The sequence below is a fragment of the Anomaloglossus baeobatrachus genome, chromosome 7 (assembly GCF_048569485.1).
Source record: "Anomaloglossus baeobatrachus isolate aAnoBae1 chromosome 7, aAnoBae1.hap1, whole genome shotgun sequence".
Lineage (NCBI taxonomy): Eukaryota > Metazoa > Chordata > Amphibia > Anura > Aromobatidae > Anomaloglossus > Anomaloglossus baeobatrachus.
This window is the reverse complement of record NC_134359.1, coordinates 155,324,711-155,346,534: the sequence shown is the minus strand read 5'-3', so window position 1 is coordinate 155,346,534 and position 21,824 is coordinate 155,324,711. Positions and strand designations below refer to the sequence as shown.

The window sequence follows — 21,824 nt, the reverse complement described above, 5'->3', positions numbered from 1 at the left end:
CTGCCTGGTCAGGCCACCAGCGTTCTCACTGCGCAGAAGGAATCACGCACCCCTCATTACTATGCTGGCAGCAGAGCGCAACGGCATCAGGCGGTCTTTAGCTTGACATGTCTTGGGAATAAGAGTCACACAGCTGAGGAGTTGTGGTCAGCTCTGCGGTCCGAGTTTAATAAATGGTTGTCTCCACTCAACCTGCAGCCTGGTAAGGCCGTGTGCGACAATGCTGCAAACCTGGGTGCGGCCCTTCGCCTGGGCAAGGTGACACACGTGCCTTGTATGGCTCACGTGTTGAACCTTGTTGTCCAGCAATTTTTAACACACTATCCCGGCCTAGATGGCCTTCTGACCAGGGCACGGAAACTGTCTGCAGTGCTCACTTCCGCCGTTCAAGCGCCGCAGCTGAGCGACTTGCATCGCTCCAGAAGTCTTTCGGCCTGCCGGTTCATCGCCTGAAATGCGATGTGGCGACACGCTGGAATTCAACTCTCCACATGTTACAGCGACTGTGGCAGCACCGCAGAGCCCTGGTGCAATACGTCATGACGTATAGCCTGGGCCAACGAGATGCAGAGGTGGGGCAGATCACCCTGATGGAGTGATCTCAGATCACGGACCTATGCACCCTTCTGCACAGTTTCGACATGGCGACGAATATGTTTAGCGCTGACAATGCCATTATCAGCATGACGATTACAGTCATTTACATGCTGGAGAACACGCTAAACACTATTCGGAGTCAGGGGGTGGGACAACAGGAAGGGGAGGAACTACAGGAGGATTCATATGCGCAAGACACAACAACATCACCAAGGTCCAGACGTTCATCATCACCAACGCGGCAGGCATGGGACCATGGGGGACAGGGATCAACAAGGGCGCATGGTAGCAGGCGAGATGTTGAGGAAGGTGCAGGAGGACATGAAGATATGGAGGACGAACTGTCCATGGACATGGAAGACTCAGCTGATGAGGGGGACCTTGGTCAAATTTAAGTTGAAAGAGGTTGGGGGGAGATGACAGAGGAAGAAAGAACGGTTAGCACCTCTATGCCACAAACACAGCGTGGACTTGGTCCGCATGGCTGCGCAAGACACATGAGTGCCTTCTTGTTGCACTACCTCCAACATGACCCTCGTATTGTCAAAATTAGAAGTGATGATGACTACTGGCTTGCCACACTATTAGATCCCCGGGACAAGTCCAAATTTTGTGACATAATTCCACCCATAGAAAGGGACGCACGTATGCAGGAGTATCAGCAGAAGCTGTTACTCGATCTTAGCTCGGCTTTTCCACCAAACAACCGTGCAGGTGAAGGGAGTGATTCTCCCAGTTGTAACTTGACAAACATGGGACGGCCTCGTCATCTTCAACAGTGTACCCGTACCAGTAGGACCGTATCTGGTGCTGGTAACAGCAATTTTATGGAATCTTTTCATAATTTTTTTAGACCCTCCTTTGCAAGGCCACCAGAGACATCAAGTGTGTCACATAGTCAACGGATGGAGAGGATGATACAGGAGTATCTCCAAATGAACATCGATGCAATGACTTTGCAAATGGAGCCTTGCTCCTTTTGTGCTTCAAATCTAGAAAAATGTCAAGAGCTCTCCAGTTACGCCTTGAAGATTTTGTCGTGTCCAGCTGCCAGCGTTGTCTCTGAACGTGTCTTCAGTGCTGCTGGGTGTGTGCTGACAGATAAGCGCACGCGTCTGTCCAGTGACAATGTGGACAGACTGACGTTCATCAAAATGAACAAGTCATGGATCCAGAAGGAATTTACTATCCCTGTGTCATCCTGGGGAGAGTAAATGCTTGTGGATTTGGAATGTGCTTGATGCAAATCAAAACATACTGTTTGCAACTAGGGCACAAGTCCTGCCACTGATGGGGTGTCTGTGTGCCCAATTTGGGGAAAAAAAGGTAGACTCCGCTTGGAGTAACCCTTGCTTGCTGTGTTTTTTAAAAATGATACAAGATGAACAGATCTGAAGGCAAGATGAAGGCAACATCATGTCTCCGCCTGCACTTTTCTCACAAACCTGCATTTTTCCAGGGACACCCTACTCAACACCGTCTACAGACAGCAGCCAGATCTCTGTCCCTCAGATGTGGTCAAATAAAAGGCCACTTACTGCGACCCATGACAAAGCTAAGTGGTTGACTCTATCCCTCTGTAAGCTGTTGGCTACCGAAATGCTGCCTTTACGCGTAGTGGACACACAGGATTTTACAGACCTTATGTCTGTCGCTGTGCCCCAGTACCAGATGCCCAATCACCACTGCTTCTCCAAGAAAAGCATGCCCGCGCTACACCAGCATGTCGCACACAACATCACCACTTCCTTGAGAAAATCTGTGTGCGACAGGGTGCATTTCAACACAGATACTTGGACCAGTAAGCATAGACAGGGTCATTACATGTCACTGACTGGGCACTGGCAAACTATGGTGAGAGATGGAGAAGGGTCTGCTGTACAAGTCTTGCCGTCCCCACGAGTTGTTTCAATCCTTGTTCTGTATGTAGAAGTTAATACACTGCTTCTGCCTCTTCAACCTCGTGTGGGTCCTCTACCTTGGCGCAAACCCTGTGTGGTCAGGCCACCCTTCCTTGCAACTGCGCACAAGGACTACCACACACCTCCTTACTATGCTGGCAGCAGAGCTCAATGCCATCAGGCGGTCAAAGTTTTACTTTGAAATGTATGGGAAATGTGAGTCACACCGCTATTACAGAGAATAGTAGTCAGGCAGGGTCAAAACATTAATTGAGGAACAGGAACAGAATGGGACGGCCAGGAAAGAATCAGAAAACAAGCAGAGGTGAAATGCGTATCGGCCAACAAGGTACATAAACAGCAAGCAGGAAAAGTAGTCAGGTAACAAGCACACAAAATCATAAAACTGAACTGGGGGTAAAATTAACCAGAGGTTCATAGCTATGTCTGGCAGTGGTCTGCAGACAGGATGGGCATAAAAAAGGGTGTGGTGTCTTCCCATTGGTTGTAGCTGAATGATGGTATTTCATCTGTGAGATACCCACCAGCTACATTCAGCCAGAGATTCTGCATCTGTCAAGGTAATGCAGCCCAGTGGGTGAGCATAACCTGCGTCCACCTGTGCCGCTGGCATCGACTACTCTCCCATCATCAGCACTATTCATGAAAGGAACACGTTGTCACCTGGCGACCGGAGTACAAATTGACGGAGCGGACTCCGTTGGTGACTTAACAGCCGTGTGCGGCAATGATGCAAACCTGGCTGCGGGCCATCCTCAGGGCAATGTGACACACGTGCCTTTTAGGGCTCACGTGTTGAACCGAATTCGCCAGCAATTTTTAAAACACCATCACGGCCTACATGGCCTTGTGCAGTGGGCACGCTCGCTATGTGCTCACTTCCATCGTGCGCACACAGCAGCTCAACAACTTTCATCACTCCGGAAGTCTTAGGGTCTGGCAGTTAAACGCCGTAAATGCGATGTTTCGACACGCAGGAATTGGAATCTGCACATGTTGCAGCGTGTGTGGCAGCACCGCAGAGCCCTGCTGAAATACGGTAAGACATATAGCCTGGGATAACTTGATCCAGAGGTGGTGCAGATCACGCTGCTGGAGTGGTGTCAGATCAAGGACCTATGCACCCTGCTACACAGTTTTGAAATGTCGACGAAGATGTTTAGCACTGGCAATGTCATTCTCAGCGTGACAATTCTGGTCATCTACATGATGGAGCACACTGTAATTATTATTCGGAGTCAGGTGTTGGGACAAGAGGAAGGGGAGGAAGTACAGGAGGAGTCATATGCGGAAGGGATAACAAGATCTACGAGGTCCAGATGGTCAGCGGCACCTATGCGGCAGTCATGGTGAGGGAGAGGGATTAACAAGGGCGCATAGTATCAGCAAAAAGTGTTGATGAAAGTGCAGGAGCCCATGAAGAAATGGAGGACGAACTGGCGATGGGCATGGAAGACTCAGCAGATGAGTGAGAGCTTGCTCACATTTCGGTTGTGCGAGGTTGGGGGGAGAGGGCAGAGGAAGGATGCACGATTCTCACCTCTCTGCCACCAACACACCAAGGACTTGGTCCTCCTGGATGCACAAGACACATGAGCGCCTTCTTGCTGCACTACCTACATGACCCTCGGATTGTATGAATTTGAACTAATCCTGAATACTGGGTTGCCACACTGTTAGATCCCCGGTACAAGACAAAATTTGTCGAACTAATTCCTGCCATAGAAATAGACGCACGTATACAGGAGTATCTGCAGAATGTGGTACGCAATCTTAGATCTACTTGTCCACTAAACACCAGTGCTGCACAGAGTGAATCTCAACGCTTTGTCATGGATAGGAGGAAATGGTCTTTTACTTGTCCACATCGGAGGGACCGAGGGATGGCTGCTGTGCTGAGATGGCGTTGAGTACGGTGTCCCTGCACAGTTGCACTTTTGGTCATATCCCAAAATGAGTTGAAAAAGGACAGATGCTGTTGGAAAGGGGAACAGGTGTGTTGGAAAGGGGAAAAAAGTTTTGGTCCGTGGATTTGGTGGTTAAGCAACTGTAACATTTGCTGAAGAAACAACATCTGTTACAGTGGGACTGGCAGATTTGGATAAAGTGGTATATAATCTGTGACCGCTATATAACGAAAATTAATAAGAAAAGAAAGAGAAAGGTATATATCCCCATCAGCAGTCAGTGTCCACCGTGCTCCCAGTTGGAAAAGGAGAGGTTGGCAACTTGAAGGTTTGGTGGAGGATACAGAGCTGTGTGGCTATGAAACTAATAGTAGCCTGAACCGAGTTAGACGCCATTCGGATCTGGAGACTGTGAGCCCTGTTAGCGTCACAGGGTCCACATGCCCACCCAGCCCAGGAACTCCCTGTTAACAACACAGGGGCCATTGAGTACGCTGACCGTGTGCGTAGGGGCCACACCTGTGGACAGCAGGCGCATCAGCAGCAGCAGGCCTGTTAATGCCACTGGGCTGCACAAGCAGGACTGTTAGGACAGGAGCTGGTCTTAACCGTTCTGCGTTACCAACTGTGGTGGTGGCCTGCATCCACCACCCGATCCCTGCCTACCTCTGGCCTAAAGCCGCAATGGGTTCAACACATGGAGGTGTGCTCTTTCGGAGCATAATAGAAGACTGCGCACCTCCTTGTTGGCTCCAGCCCCTTTTATAACCTGGGTCCGCCCCAAACCAGGGTGAACCACAATGCACCTCCTGGAGACAAAAGTAGAGTGACACGTCATGAGTGGCATAACTAGCGTCCTATTTGGAAACGCAACTTCAATGATGACCTCATGGCTGCCATGACCCAAACACCTCACCAGTCATCGTCTGAGCATCAATAATGCGGTGACAAGTCATAGGTGTGGGCCTCTGCAAGCCATTTGGGAGGACACCTGATGCCCTGTGGTCTATATGGGACCCCCACATCAGGGCCAGGGCCAAAGAGTTCATTACCGGACCTAGTCTCTGATGCAGGAAGTGCCTGAGCATGCTCAGTAGCATGAAATACAGTCTCTGAAAAAAGACTATCAGCTTTAGCATGGTGTCTATGCCCAAAACAGGACTTATACCCGGCACGGAATGCAAGCACCTGTGCAAAGAGGCTTTTCACACTTAGTGTGGGAGCATGCGCTGTATCCCGAAATGAAAACTTAGCGTCAGGAATGGCACAGTCAGGCTGAGCATACTCACTAGGCAAAACACTGTAATTATGCTGCAGCTGGGGTACATCGGCACACGCATGCGCACTAGCTGCCTCTCCACACTTAGACGTGGAGGGGAAATTTGTCTTGGAGATGCTGTCTATGAACAGAAGGAAAAGCTAAAGGAAGCCTGACTTTCTATCCCTCCGAATTATGAAATGCAGCAATGAATTCCATGAGTTTGCTATAACATTAGCGTAGCAAAATGTGCATGAGGGTGTGATGTAGAGGTGCTAGAAATAGCTTGTCACCAGTGGGGCACTAATGGAATACAACAGCCAGTTCTATGATGCCACAAAATGGCAGTATTTTGTGCTATCATTATAGCTTATTAAAAACAGAGCACGAGGTTGTCATGCAGAGGTGCTGCACATAGATTTGCAGTAGTGTGAATTGACAAAAGTACAATAGCCACGTTTAGGATACAACTAGGTACAGTGAGTGTTTGCTAGTATAATGGCTGAGTTTAAAAAAGTTTGAGTGTGCAATGCAGGCAGACGTGCTGCAAATAACGTTCCAATACTGTGAATTGACAAAAGTACAATAGCCACGTTTAGGATACAACTAGGTACAGTGAGTGTTTGCTAGTATAATGGCTGAGTTTAAAAAAGTTTGAGTGTGCAAGGCAGGCAGATGTCCTGCAAATAACGTTCCAATACTGTGAATTGACAAAAGTACAATAGCCACGTTTACGATACAACTAGGTACAGTGAGTGTTTGCTAGTATAATGGCTGAGTTTAAAAAAGTTTGAGTGTGCAATGCAGGCAGACGTGCTGCAAATAACGTTCCAATACTGTGAATTGACAAAAGTACAATAGCCACGTTTAGGATACAACCAGGTACAGTGAGTGTTTGCTAGTATAATGGCTGAGTTTAAAAAAGTTTGAGTGTGCAATGCAGGCAGACGTCCTGCAAATAACGTTCCAATACTGTGAATTGACAAAAGTACAATAGCCACGTTTAGGATACAACTAGGTACAGTGAGTGTTTGCTAGTATAATGGCTGAGTTTAAAAAAGTTTGAGTGTGCAAGGCAGGCAGATGTCCTGCAAATAACGTTCCAATACTGTGAATTGACAAAAGTACAATAGCCACGTTTAGGATACAACTAGGTACAGTGAGTGTTTGCTAGTATAATGGCTGAGTTTAAAAAAGTTTGAGTGTGCAATGCAGGCAGACGTGCTGCAAATAACGTTCCAATACTGTGAATTGACAAAAGTACAATAGCCACGTTTAGGATACAACTAGGTACAGTGAGTGTTTGCTAGTATAATGGCTGAGTTTAAAAAAGTTTGAGTGTGCAATGCAGGCAGACGTCCTGCAAATAACGTTCCAATACTGTGAATTGACAAAAGTACAATAGCCACGTTTAGGATACAACTAGGTACAGTGAGTGTTTGCTAGTATAATGGCTGAGTTTAAAAAAGTTTGAGTGTGCAAGGCAGGCAGATGTCCTGCAAATAACGTTCCAATACTGTGAATTGACAAAAGTACAATAGCCACGTTTACGATACAACTAGGTACAGTGAGTGTTTGCTAGTATAATGGCTGAGTTTAAAAAAGTTTGAGTGTGCAATGCAGGCAGACGTGCTGCAAATAACGTTCCAATACTGTGAATTGACAAAAGTACAATAGCCACGTTTAGGATACAACTAGGTACAGTGAGTGTTTGCTAGTATAATGGCTGAGTTTAAAAAAGTTTGAGTGTGCAATGCAGGCAGACGTGCTGCAAATAACGTTCCAATACTGTGAATTGACAAAAGTACAATAGCCACGTTTAGGATACAACTAGGTACAGTGAGTGTTTGCTAGTATAATGGCTGAGTTTAAAAAAGTTTGAGTGTGCAATGCAGGCAGATGTCCTGCAAATAACGTTCCAATACTGTGAATTGACAAAAGTACAATAGCCACGTTTAGGATACAACTAGGTACAGTGAGTGTTTGCTAGTATAATGGCTGAGTTTAAAAAAGTTTGAGTGTGCAATGCAGGCAGACGTGCTGCAAATAACGTTCCAATACTGTGAATTGACAAAAGTACAATAGCCACGTTTAGGATACAACTAGGTACAGTGAGTGTTTGCTAGTATAATGGCTGAGTTTAAAAAAGTTTGAGTGTGCAATGCAGGCAGACGTCCTGCAAATAACGTTCCAATACTGTGAATTGACAAAAGTACAATAGCTACGTTTAGGATACAACTAGGTACAGTGAGTGTTTGCTAGTATAATGGCTGAGTTTAAAAAAGTTTGAGTGTGCAAGGCAGGCAGATGTCCTGCAAATAACGTTCCAATACTGTGAATTGACAAAAGTACAATAGCCACGTTTAGGATACAACTAGGTACAGTGAGTGTTTGCTAGTATAATGGCTGAGTTTAAAAAAGTTTGAGTTGCAATGCAGGCAGACGTGCTGCAAATAACGTTCCAATACTGTGAATTGACAAAAGTACAATAGCCACGTTTAGGATACAACTAGGTACAGTGAGTGTTTGCTAGTATAATGGCTGAGTTTAAAAAAGTTTGAGTGTGCAATGCAGGCAGACGTCCTGCAAATAACGTTCCAATACTGTGAATTGACAAAAGTACAATAGCCACGTTTAGGATACAACTAGGTACAGTGAGTGTTTGCTAGTATAATGGCTGAGTTTAAAAAAGTTTGAGTGTGCAAGGCAGGCAGATGTCCTGCAAATAACGTTCCAATACTGTGAATTGACAAAAGTACAATAGCCACGTTTAGGATACAACTAGGTACAGTGAGTGTTTGCTAGTATAATGGCTGAGTTTAAAAAAGTTTGAGTGTGCAATGCAGGCAGACGTCCTGCAAATAACGTTCCAATACTGTGAATTGACAAAAGTACAATAGCCACGTTTAGGATACAACTAGGTACAGTGAGTGTTTGCTAGTATAATGGCTGAGTTTAAAAAAGTTTGAGTGTGCAAGGCAGGCAGATGTGCTGCAAATAACGTTCCAATACTGTGAATTGACAAAAGTACAATAGCCACGTTTAGGATACAACTAGGTACAGTGAGTGTTTGCTAGTATAATGGCTGAGTTTAAAAAAGTTTGAGTGTGCAAGGCAGGCAGATGTCCTGCAAATAACGTTCCAATACTGTGAATTGACAAAAGTACAATAGCCACGTTTAGGATACAACTAGGTACAGTGAGTGTTTGCTAGTATAATGGCTGAGTTTAAAAAAGTTTGAGTGTGCAATGCAGGCAGACGTCCTGCAAATAACGTTCCAATACTGTGAATTGACAAAAGTCCAATAGCCACGTATAGGATGCCACTAGGTACACTGAGTGTTTGCTAGTATAATGGCTTCGTTATAATTAGTTGGAGTGTGCAACGCAGGCAGATGCGCTCTGCAAATGTCTTGGCACTAGTGGGACTATAGCAAAGTCCAATAGCCACGTATAGGATGCCACTAGGTACACTGAGTGTTTGCTAGTAAAATTGCTTAGTTTAAAAAAGTTGTAGTGTGCAATGCAGGCAGACGTGCTCTGCAAATGTCTTTGCACTAGTGGGACTATAGCAAAGTCCAATAGCCACGTATAGGATGCCACTAGGTACACTGAGTGTTTGCTAGTAAAATTGCTTAGTTTAAAAAACTTGGAGTGTGCAATGCAGGCAGATGTGCTCTGCTAATGTCTTTGCACTAGTGGGACTATAGCAAAGTCCAATAGCCACGTTTAGGATGCCACTAGGTACACTGAGTGTTTGCTAGTATAATGGCTTACTTAGAATGAGTTGGAGTGTGCAGAGGACAAGAGGGTACAGTGGCAGGATTGTGGTGCTCTGGGTAGAGGAATGGAAGCCTGCCTTTCTATTCCCTCCTAATGGTGAAATGCAGGGAGGAAATCCCTGACCTGGGCTACACAGACGCTGTTGCTGTTTGCAGGACCTGTCACTTATGGCTCTCTGACCCTGCCGCTTTGAGCCCTTAAAAGGACTGCTAGAATGTGCTCTCCCTAAGCTGTCTAACGCTGTGTATGCAGCGCATACAGCTGTATCGGCTATAGGACTCAGGAGGACGGAGCTGCGACACTGATGTCTGACACCAAAGACGCAGAAGGCAGATAATGGCGTTCGTGAAGAAAATGTCCGGTTTTATAATGCAGGGACATGTGACATGCAGATCCTATCACACATGCCGTTGCTTCTCTGGCTCAAAGTCCACTTAGGTGTGTGTGTGTCTGTGATTGGCTGACATGCTGGCCCGCCCCACAAGACGCGCGCGCTTAGGGAAGGAAGACAAGAAAAAAAAAAAAAAAAATGGCGATCGCCATTATAGAAACAGCAGTGATCTGAAGGCGCTGTTCACGCACACTATACACTGAAATGTGATAATAGTTTGATTCACAGAGTGACTTACACTATTACAGCAGAAACCAAGCTAGGATTTAGCTGTTTTTTGGCTGCTAGAACCGTTCTCGAACGTTTCTAGAACTATCGAGCTTTTGCAAAAAGCTCGAGTTCTAGTTCGATCTAGAACATGCCCCAAAATCACTCGAGCCGCGAACTGGAGAACCACGAACCACGAACCGCGCTCAACTCTACTCTTTTGTTTTCGCATGAGTATATGTCCTTGTTACTTTCACATGTGTTTGTGTTGTGTTGTGAGTTTTGTCACCTTTTGGACACCTTTGAGGGTGTTTTCTAGGTGTTTTTATGTGTTTGTGAATGCCTGCCATTGTTTCCTATGCAGTTCGAGTTTGGTTCGTCGAACGTTCGACGAACCGAACTCGAACGGGACCTCCGTTCGGCGAACCGAACTCGAGCCGAACCACGACCAGTTCGCTCATCTCTACTCATATGGCAAGAATGACAGAAAAATAAAAAGTTACGGCTCTCGGAAGAAGGGAAGCAAAAGACAAAAACGCAAAAACGGAAAACGCTCTGGGGCTCTGAAGGGGTTAATGCATATCTCCAGGGAGCACAGATAGCAGTAGGCGCAAATAGTGCTGTGACAATGTCACCCAAACACAGTGATGGGAAGATGCACTCATGTTCCTGATTTCATTTAGTAGTTTTTGTCTACCCACACACCTACGTAACCATTTTGGTCCTCCTGCTTTTTGTTAATTACGGTGTCTGAATTTTTTACTTATACTGTTATTGTATTTTTGCAACTTTTATATATCAATAAATATTTTTTTCAGATTTTTCTATAATTATTTCTTGTTGTTTTGGTATTTTTACTTCCTTGTTCTCCTGATTTACTAGTTTATTGTTGAAGTATATAGTTGATCTGTGGAACATACATTTATGTATCCCCAGTTCCTCTTAGGCTATGTGCGCACACTGTGTTCTGACTTGACAAATAAACTGCAGCGTTTTGCCAAATATAAACACTACGTTTGACAAAAAAAAAATGCATCCAAAACGCATGCATTTTGGATACATTTTGAATGAATTTTGGGTGCATTTTTGACAGTGCGTACCCACTCAGCTATGCTACATCCCCATAGAGCATGGCTGGCTGTGAGACAGAGCCGTGCGATCAGAATGAACTCGATGAACTTCACCCAACTTCATTGTCATCGCGCGGCTCTGTGTGTGTGTCGTGGCCTGATTTGCGGTCACCGGTGAAGGTGTGCCACCTCAGCAACGGTCAAAGCGCTAGGATTCGGGAGTGGTTCCTCGTGGCTCGAGGGCCTCCAGACCCGGGGGCTAGGGGCCACTCTAAATGTAATGGGGGGATTATATACAAGAGATAGATAGCTCGTGATGCCACCTGTGATGTGCGGTAACGGGAAGTACCGCCACTGCCAATGGGAGTACCCGGGGTTGATGGAATGGGGGCAGCCAGATAATGTTTTCCCGCCACGGGTAGGGAAGGCCCCGGGACTCTGGATGGTGGGATGCAGGGGAGCGCAGGGCTTGTTGGAAGCTGGGGTGACCATGTACTCACTCAGATGAAAAGCAGACTCTGACAACGAGGTAAACCAAGTCTCTGGGTGCCGCTGTCCTCTTGGGGGAGCCCGTCCGGATATCCATCCTCTACAGTACTGCCTGATGGTCCAGAGCCTGCCTCCATGCACAAATTTTAGAAGTGTTCAAGTGGCCTGTAACCATAAAGCTGTCCGGGCCCTGCTCCCCACTGTTTGAGTAAAGGAGCTGTGCTCTCAGGAGCTCACGCTTGGGATTTCTGTGGGCAGATTAGGTTGGAAAACCCTATCCCCCATGTTGCACTAGTGCTCCCGATCTCTGAGCTTCATGGGGACAGTTCATAAAGTCACTATCCTCCACAGATTAATTGCCGGGTTGCTTGAAGCTACTCCCGACCTAGGGTCCAGTACCCCGCCGTGCTTTCAGTCCCAGATCTGCTATTGTCCTGGAGCTACCGACCATTCTCCAAGACTAAGTCCAGGTACCCAGTCCCAATATCTCGCAACTGAGTCTCCGACTCCTCTGGGTCCAGACCACCGCCTGCAACCCAATCTTTTACTCCCTGGGAGCCACACGCTCCCTCCTAGCTCCTCACTGCTCGAGGGCTATTCTGCTACTGACTTGTCACCTCCCACCAGTCTGACTGACCCCTAGATGGGTGGCCCTATTCCAGCTTAGCAGCCCACTGGTGTGCCTGTCAGGGTGTGGTGCGAGGTGTGATTCGGATTTTTGGATACTAATGGAGGCAGTACTGTGAGTTAGGAACCCAGAACCAAGAGGGGTTGAGTCCTGCACTAAGGCTGGGGCACACGGGGATTACTGCGATTCCCTTGCATGACACTCGGCTCACGCTTGCTGTACAGCAGAGCCGAGTGTCATGCGAGTGTCCCTACGACTGAGGTCCGTTCATGCGAGCGGACCTCAGCTGCGGGGGGTGGGCCGGCACTGAGGAGAGGAGGGAGGGATTTATCTCCCTCTCTCCTCCGTAGCCGGCTATTGCCATTCTTGCACTGCACTCATGGTACACCACTGCGGTGCGATTTTTCTCTCGCCCCATTGACTTGAATGGGTGTGAGAGAAACCAGCTTCACATTACAATCGCAGCATGCTGCGACTGTTTTCTCGGTCCGATTATGGCTGAGAAAATAATCGCTCATGTGTGCTGACACACAGGCTAATATTGGTCCGAGTGGAATGCGATTTTTTATTGCACTCCACTCACACAGTTTTTCTCGCCGTGTGGCTTAGGCCTAAGAGTAAAGAGCATGCAGTCCCCTGTGACACCCTGACTAGTCCAGGGGCATAACAAAGGACTCAACGGCGACCGCAAGTAATCCCCTGAGTGACTGAAGTGAACCGCGTGATCAGCGGTGCCGTCACTCAGGTTATCCACGGCCAGCTGCAGTCCTCCACCCGAGACGGCAAATCACCTGACTGACTGCACCGCTGGTCACTCGGGCAACTTGCTGTCACAGTTGGAGGATCCAGCGGTGGCCGTGGGTAACCTGAGTGACATCATCGCTGATAACGCGACTCACTTCAGTTGCTGTGTGGCGCTGACAGAGAGCAGTTGAGGTCTGTGGCTGCACGCTGTCAGCTTCCGATGTAGCAGAGCTGAAAGTGTCGTGGGACCTCATGTGGATTACGTTGGACCTGGAGGGCTGTTTAGGGAATAATAAAGTGGTGAAAGAGAGTGTTTTTTGTCTTTTATTCAAAATAAAGGATTTTTTGGGAGTATGTGTTTATTTTATTTAACTTACAGGTTAATCATGGAAGGTGTCTCATAGACGCCTGCCCTGATTAACCTAGGACTTAGTGGCAGCTATGGGCTGCAATTAACTCTTTATTGCCCCGATTGCTACTGCACCAGGGCAATTCGGGATGAGCTGGGTAGAATCCTGGGACTGTCTCATCTAATGGATGCGGCAATTCCGGGCGGCTGCTGGCTGATATTTTTAGGCTGAGGGGCTCCCCATCCTGAGCATACCAGCCTTTAGCCATGTGGCTTTACCTTGGCTGGTACCCAAAATTGGGGGGGACCGCACGTCGTTTTTTGTTAAAATTATTTATTTATTTATTTCACTGCACGATATAGACCCGCCGGCGGCTGTGATTGATTGCAGTGAGACAGCTGTCACTCAGCGTGGGGGCTCGTCTGAATGCAACCAATCATAGGCGCCGGTGGACGGGGGAAGCAGTGAATACAAGATGGAATAATGAGTGGCCGGCATTTTCAAATGAAGCCGCTGGAGCAGTGTGACAGCTGTGCCACGCCGGTGATCGGTGAGTATGAAAGAGAGAGGGAGGGACCGACTGACCGACAGAGAGCGAGAGAGACCGACCAAACAACCGACAGAGAGAGAGACCGACATCAATTTCAATGGTGGAAAATGCAACCAAAACGCACAAAAGAAGTGACATGCTGCTTTTTAAACGCATCAATTTTGTAAAATATTTGGCATGCAAAACGCTGCATTTAAAAAAGCGACGTGCGCATGGAATTTGCTGTCTTCTCATAGACTTTGCTGGGGAAGCACAACGCATGCATTTACGCTGCAGTTTAAAATGCTGCATAAATGCATGAAAAAAAACGCAACGTGCGCACACAGCCTTAGTATGCTATGGCCTCATTTATATGGTTTAGAATCTGTATGTGGGCTACACAGACCTTGTACTTAACATTGTTTTTTCTTACAGGGTGGCAGAGGTCCACCTGGCATGGCTGGTTTCCCTGGTATCAAAGGCCACAGAGTAAGTATTTCATCACGTTCTCTTTTGCTATTTTATCATCTTCTATTCAAAGAGCACATTGGCATATAACATACAATCCACATAATATATATGGTACAGTAAAACATCTCCATTTTATTATATATTCCATTTACATTATAATTTATATATCTAGTATACATTGCCCTACTTCATTATGTGTTCTGGAGACTATTTCCTTTTCACATAACCTTAACTACATTCAGCAACATTTTGTGGCACAAGTAAAACTACACTTACATAAAAAAAATCCTGTAATAACACAAAACATGTCCTACCCGAAATAACCACTAGGCGGCTACATCTACAATCTCATACACAAGTGATTCTTATATTAATATCCTAAATGAAAACCAATGAAGCGTGAAGTTATATACTTGTCAGCATGTACTGTATGTAAGAGGCGTACACTACAGAAAACCACAGATTCACGCCATTATATAATATACATTATTGAAATAAACCATCTCCGATCATGTGTGTTACATGTAAACCATGTAAAGCAAATAAGAAGGGTAACACTCAATAGAAATCCTTAACTGGGCATTACTTATACACTTATCATAAATACAAACAAGAAATGGGATTTATACATTTATATTAATTGCACATCCAGTCTGTACACGCAACATAAAGTATACAACTAAAGCTTCACCTGAAATATACTTTAAAGTTTCCATAGGGCCACATTTACTACACTCAGTACAAAAGTTTAAATACAAACACATGTAACTTGAATATATGTACACATATATAATATAAAGAATAAATAATCAAGTATGCATATAATATGAATAGTCATACATACAGATAATAGGAATATAAATATATATTATTACTCATACACATACGGATAGCACACTCTTCAACAATGAAATTGGAACATCAAAAAGGAAAAGTCATGGAATTATGGAAATCACAGGATTTATAGGCAAATTTGAATTTGAAAAGATTAGATCATCTGTAATGATTACTAATGCTGAAGAATGCTATGATTACAGCTACACGTAGATAAGATAAATACACACAGATAATAGTACTACACTTCTAAAGCCTAGGTCACACGTAGCGATGCAGCAGTGATCATGATGACGATCTGACCTTATCAGGATCGCTGCTGCTTCGTTACATGGTCGCTGGTGAGCTGTCAAACAGGCAGATCTCACCAGCGACCAGTGACAAGCCCCCAGCCAGCAGTGATGCATGGAAGCGATGCTGCGCTTGGTAACTAAGGTAAATATCGGGTAACCAAGCAAAGTGCTTTGCTTCGTTACCCGATATTTACCTTGGTTACCAGCGCACACCGCTTAGCGCTGGCTCCCTGCACTCGTAGCCAGAGTACACATCGGGTTAATAAGCAAACCGCTTTGCTTATAGTTACCCCATGTGTACCTTGGCTACATGTGCAGGGAGCAGGCAGCCGGCTTCAAGAAGCTGCGGACGCTGGTAACAAAGGTAAATATCGGGTAACCAAGCCTTTGCTTGGTTACCTGATATTTACCTTGGTTACCAGTGTCCGCAGAAGCCGGCTGCCTGCTCCCTGCACATTCAGATCGTTGCTCTCTCGCTTTCAAACACAGCGATGTGTGCTTCACAGCGGGAGAGCAATGACCGAAAAATGGTCCAGGACATTCAACAACAACTGGCGACCTCACAGCAGGGGCCAAGTCGTTGCTGGATGTCACACACAGCAACATCGCTAGCAAGGTCGCTGCTACGTCACAGAAAATGGTGACTTAGCAGCGACGTCGTCGTTGCTGTCATTGTGTGTGACATGACCATAACATAAAGCCCCCGTCACATTTAACGACTTACCAGCAATTCTGAAAACGATGTGACCTGATAAGGATCGCTGGTAAGTCGCTGGGAGGTCGCTGGTGAGATGTCACACAGTCAGATCTTACCAACGACGCAGTAACGATCAGCGACCTGTATAACGATCGCAGCGGGCGTTGGGACTGTGTTAGGAGGTCGTTGGTAGGCGTCAAACACAGCGATGCGTCCTGCCCAGCAGGACATCGCCTTTGAAGAAAATGGTCCCAACCATTCAGCAACGACTAGCGATCTGATAGCAGGGGCCTGATCGCTGGTAGGTGTCACACATAACAAGATCGCTGCTGCATCATATGCAGCAACGATCTCGTTAGCGATCTTGTTAGCGATCTCGTTGTGTGTGACGGGGCCTTAAGAGTGTTGGGCACTGCAGCACAAAGCTGTGTGGCGGTGCCATACTCACGGAATCAAGCGATCAACTGTTCCAGGACTTTTGAATAGCCACTCCAGGTGGTGCTCTGCTGGCAGCGTGGTCAAGTTCAAGAAGATCCAAATATGAGAATGAAGCGGCAACTCACTCTGGTAAGTGGCAAACTTTTATTCTGCGGTTTAAGACAAGAACATAGACGGGGAGAGAGGGGTGTACGGGGGCGGCAGACGGACGACAGCCGTTTCGCGCTGTGGCTAGCGCTTTGACGAGTCCACAGCGCTAGCCACAGTGCGAAACGGCTGTCTTCCGTCTGCCGCCCCCGTACACCCCTCTCTCCCCGTCTATGTTCTTGTCTGCAACCGCAGAATAAAAGTTTGCCACTTACCAGAGTGAGTTGCCGCTTCATTCTCATATTTGGATCATCTACTACTACACTTCTTCTTAGACAATATGAATGCAAATACACACAAAATATGAATACACATCCCCACAAAAAAAATGAATACACTTACACACATAATTTTACATGCACACCCACATAATATGAATATACATAAGCACAGGTAATTTGAGCACATGTACACACAGATAATAAGAGTATAGTTGCACACATAATAGAAATATACATATACACATAACATAATTACACAGAATTAAAATATACCAATAAACATAATATAATTATACAAACACATATGATATAAATATACATGCACACATAATACAATTACACATACGCACACATAATTAAAATATACATACGCACATAATATAATTGCACATATACACACATAATCTGAATACACATGCACAAAGATAATATGAATATGCATACACACAGATTGCTAAAAAAAAAAGACAAAGAATTTCTGTAATACTATAATATTACTACTTTTCTTCTTTGCAGGGTATAGATGGGAGAGATGGAGCAAAGGGAGATTCTGGAGCTCCTGGACTCAGGGTAATTAGCCAAATATATATAACTTTTATGTCTGGAGAACAGTCAGTGATGTTATTGGAGATTTGTGCTATAAATCCTGTAAAACTGAATAGTCTTCTGTTTACTTTCCAGTCTCTTTATCTGTACTTTATTGTAGTTTGCATGTTGTTATATTATTGTGCTTTTTTTAATTGTATTTACAATAATTTTGCTGAATCTTGTTTTCTAGGGAGAACCTGGTGGTTCTGGAGACAATGGATTGCCTGGCACAGTGGTAATGACTTTTTATTATTTTATTTTCTTCTTAGTCTTGTGGCAGGAATGTTGCATCCAGTCTGACCTCGGTCTAATTTCTACGGTCATCTGAATGTGCCTTTAGGCTGGGATGTGTTAAGAATAAGCTCCAATTATTAAGTAGCCTGAACACTATTTAGTCTTTTCCTGAATCAATACATCATCCCTTTAAAGGGAATTTGTTACCTCTAAAATGCTATGTAGGTCTCTATACAGGTATGTAGGGGATTCAGCAAATAAAAATGTATTATTGCTGTAATATAGATTTGGTTGCTATCAAAATTAAAATATTTATTGTTCATGCAATTGATGGAGCTTCAATGCATCACTAAGCAGTACGCACAATGCATCATTTCAACTTACATATGAAACACTTTGTTATATCTTGATTGACACACACATTGTGTGAGAGCTGCCTGAACTCAATGAGCGGCTCTGCACCTCTGCACAGATACTGTAGTAGCTCAGCCACGATCACTGTGTCATTGCTGTCTCTCATCACTGGCTCCTGTCTGCTATACTATACTGCTCAACAGCTGCAGACAGTAGTCAGTGATGAAATAGCACACTAACAATGCAGGAGCGTAACCGTGTGCATCTAACGTCAGTGTGCACTCTTATTGCTGGCTTCTGTCTCTGGCTACTGCCTGGTGCTGATCTGCAGATGAGAGCCCCTGATCAGCCACCTTCCTCACATTGTATGAGCTGGGCTCCTGCAGAGATTGTGCAGAGCTGCAGATGACGGTCGAGCAGTACTTGCTTAACCAGTGTCGAACAATATATAACAAAGTCTTCAGTATGCAAATTGAGGGACCATAAAGGTGCTCTAAACTCTTGGTCATGGCAAGGGTACACCTAAATTATCTTATTTCTATATGAAATACATTGGGGGGTTTTCTAGCAACTAAAGCGGGCTTTACACGCTACGATTTCGCTACAGCGATCTCGTTGGGGTCACGGATTTTGTGACGCACATCCGGCCGCTGTAGCGATGTCGTATCGTGTGACTCCTAGGAGCGATTTTGGATCATTGCAAAAACGTCCAAAATCTCATTGACATGGGGGTCCGCTGCCAGTTATCGCTGCTGTCGCTGAGGCGAAATTGATCCTCGTCCCTGCGGCAGCACACATCGCTACGTGTGACGCTGCAGGAACAAGGATCATCTCCTTACCTGCCTCCGGCCACAATGTGGAAGGAAGGAGATGGGCGGGATATTACGTCCCGCTCATCTCCGCCCCTCCGCTTACATTGGGCGGCCGCTTAGTGATGTCACTGTGACGCCGAACGGACCGCCCCCTTAGAAAGGAGGCGGTTCGCCGGTCACAGCGACGTCGAAGGACAGGTAAGTATGTGTGACGGGGATGCGCGATTTTGTGCACGACAGGCAGCGATATGCCCGTCGCGCACAAACGATGGGGGCGGGTGTCATGCTAGCGATATCGGGCCGGATATCGCAGCATGTAAAGCCACCCTTAACCAGTGAAATCTAAACTACTACTGCAGGTCCCCTACATAACTGTATAGGTAATTTAGTGAGCCCTTTGGAGATGACACATTCCCTTTAAATGTACATTAATCAGATTATTTTGTTGGTACATATTTACATTAGCATTATACCTCCTATAAAGCACACCAAATGCTATCCATATGCAGATATGAGCTTAATCTGCAGTAAAATGTATTAAAGCTGTCTGTCTGCCGCACTGAAAGCCTGGCCATCGGGAGGAAATTAACTTTATTCCTCCCTTCAGCCTCCAACCTGGTGTAGAGTCCGTTACTGCTCAGTACACAGTAAGAGGCAGCTGTAAGCACGCCCTGACATAATGCCTGACAGCCAGATCTGTTCCAACATTCTGCAGAGACAGCTGTGCCACATAGCTTTAAAACATTATAAAACTGCAAATGTACCCTGCATTTGCATATTAATTGTGTTTAAGGACATGACAGGCTTCCTTTAAATGCTTTTAGATAAAAATAATCTAGACTTATTGAGAATCCTCTGTAAATGAACTTTAACGCATCACAACACAACGCATGTGTCCTATGACCTGTCTAACTGAGATGACTTATCGCTCTACCTCCTTTACTATATAATCTTTGACATGGTCCTGATTTTGTAAATTGGCTTGACTCATTCAGAAATATATTACTGCTGGTCTATCATATGTCGGCTCATGTCATACTTTAGAAAATATAATTTGTATTTTCATTTCTACTATTACTATTATTTGTTTTTTTTAGGGGCCAAGAGGACAAGCTGGTGAGAGAGGCCGTCCCGGATCACCTGGACCAGCGGTAAGTAATTGGTGGCTTCACTGAGCCATAAATAAAGACTGTTTCCCATTAAGTAAGGTGATGGCAATTTGATGGATATGCAATAACATTTTGATCAGTGAAGGTCCAGTCTTTAGTAGCCTCACAAATCCTGAGAATACTGATGTTTTTCTGATGTAGTGCCGTGTCCCCTTCTAATGTTTCCCTCCACACCAAAATAGCAATATAATGTATAATACAAATAGTACATATTGCATCTTCTTCAATCTCATCAGTGCAAACTCTCTAAAGGGTCGTGGGAGTCATCATGGCTGTATTTCCTCACTTTTCTCTGCATCAGTCATAACAAGCTTAACTATTGAAATGAGCTAGTCAGCCAATGTCCTTTATATGGAGATCATTGTCATTGCCATTGTGACCAAGGCAAATGTTCATTGATGGCATATCCTAGTGTTCACCATCAATTAAATGGTAAAAGCACTTTAATAATAAGTTTATTACTTTACTAAGTATTTGTGTTAATTCTTAGACTGTACACATTTAGACTAGATGGTCTATAAATGGACCAGATATGCAGCACAGAGGCTCAGTGGTTAGCACTGGTGCTTTGCAGCACTGGGGTCCTGGGTTCAAATCCCACCAAGCACAACATCTGCAAGGAGATTGTATGTTCTCCCTGTGTTTGCTTAGCTTTTCTCCCAAAGTACAAAGACATACCGATAGGGAATTTAGATTGGGAGGGGAGGTCAATCCTGAAAGCTGTAAAGTGTAATGGATTTAATGGTGCTATATAAATGAATAAAATAAAAAAAATATCAAAGTGTTTCTTGCAGTTGAACGATGGCAACACTACATAAATAGGTCCATGCGACATTGTAACATAGCTAGTATGTTTTGAAAAAAGACACATGTTCATCAAGTTCAACTAAGAAGAAGGGTAAAGGTGAAACCATAGGGAATGAACCAATCTGCCCTAAAATATCTGGTGCCGAATGACTTCATCAACATTCAGAAAATAATTTTACACATTTATTTGGGGTGGACGCCATTCCATGTGTGTACTCTACACCAAAAACCTAAAAATTAGAATCACCAGATCCATATTAATCTTTTAGCATGATTTGCGACTATGGTCCCCAAATAAAGACTGCTACAACCTTACAACTGACTCATAGTTACATATAATGAAAATACTTTCCAAGAGCATTCAATATATTACTTTATTATAATTATTTTTTATATATTTTTTGGATACACACAGTGCAGAGAGTGCAATATAAAAGCATGAATACGTTAAAGTGACAAAAAACAAGGGACAATGCGACCTAAGATCACGCACAGCAATTATATAGACCAATATATATTAATGTATATGTTAGAAATTTGTTCAGCATCCAGGGAACACCCTAAATATATATGTGTATATAACAGTATTTTTGAAAGTCAACCATAGGATAAAGTGCTTTACTATAGTGCTTAATAATCGATCCCATATAATATCATATTGCACATTAGTCATATTTGACATGAAAGGTGATCCCCTATACTTTATATGGGCACACACAACCTGTACTACGATCTCCATATGTATGTTTAGTTATTGTTTAAAGACTATGAGGATCAAACCCTTATGTGGCATTCAGATATGGTTGTTACAGCCACATATGAGTAATTTTGGAAAATTACTGTATGATCCTATGATGATCTTAGGTCGCATTGTCCCTTGTTTTT

At 44.8% G+C, this 21,824-nt stretch overlaps 1 protein-coding gene across 1 annotated transcript in view; it reads left to right on the top strand.

Moving 5' to 3' along the window:
* The window catches only part of COL3A1 (collagen type III alpha 1 chain), a 264,812-nt gene that overhangs the window by 168,928 nt on the left and 74,060 nt on the right, over nt 1-21,824 (top strand). The window contains exons 10-13 of the mRNA XM_075317770.1: nt 14,310-14,363; nt 17,492-17,545; nt 17,754-17,798; nt 20,061-20,114. Coding sequence (XP_075173885.1) covers nt 14,310-14,363; nt 17,492-17,545; nt 17,754-17,798; nt 20,061-20,114 — 207 coding nt within the window. The remainder of the gene's footprint in view (nt 1-14,309; nt 14,364-17,491; nt 17,546-17,753; nt 17,799-20,060; nt 20,115-21,824) is intronic.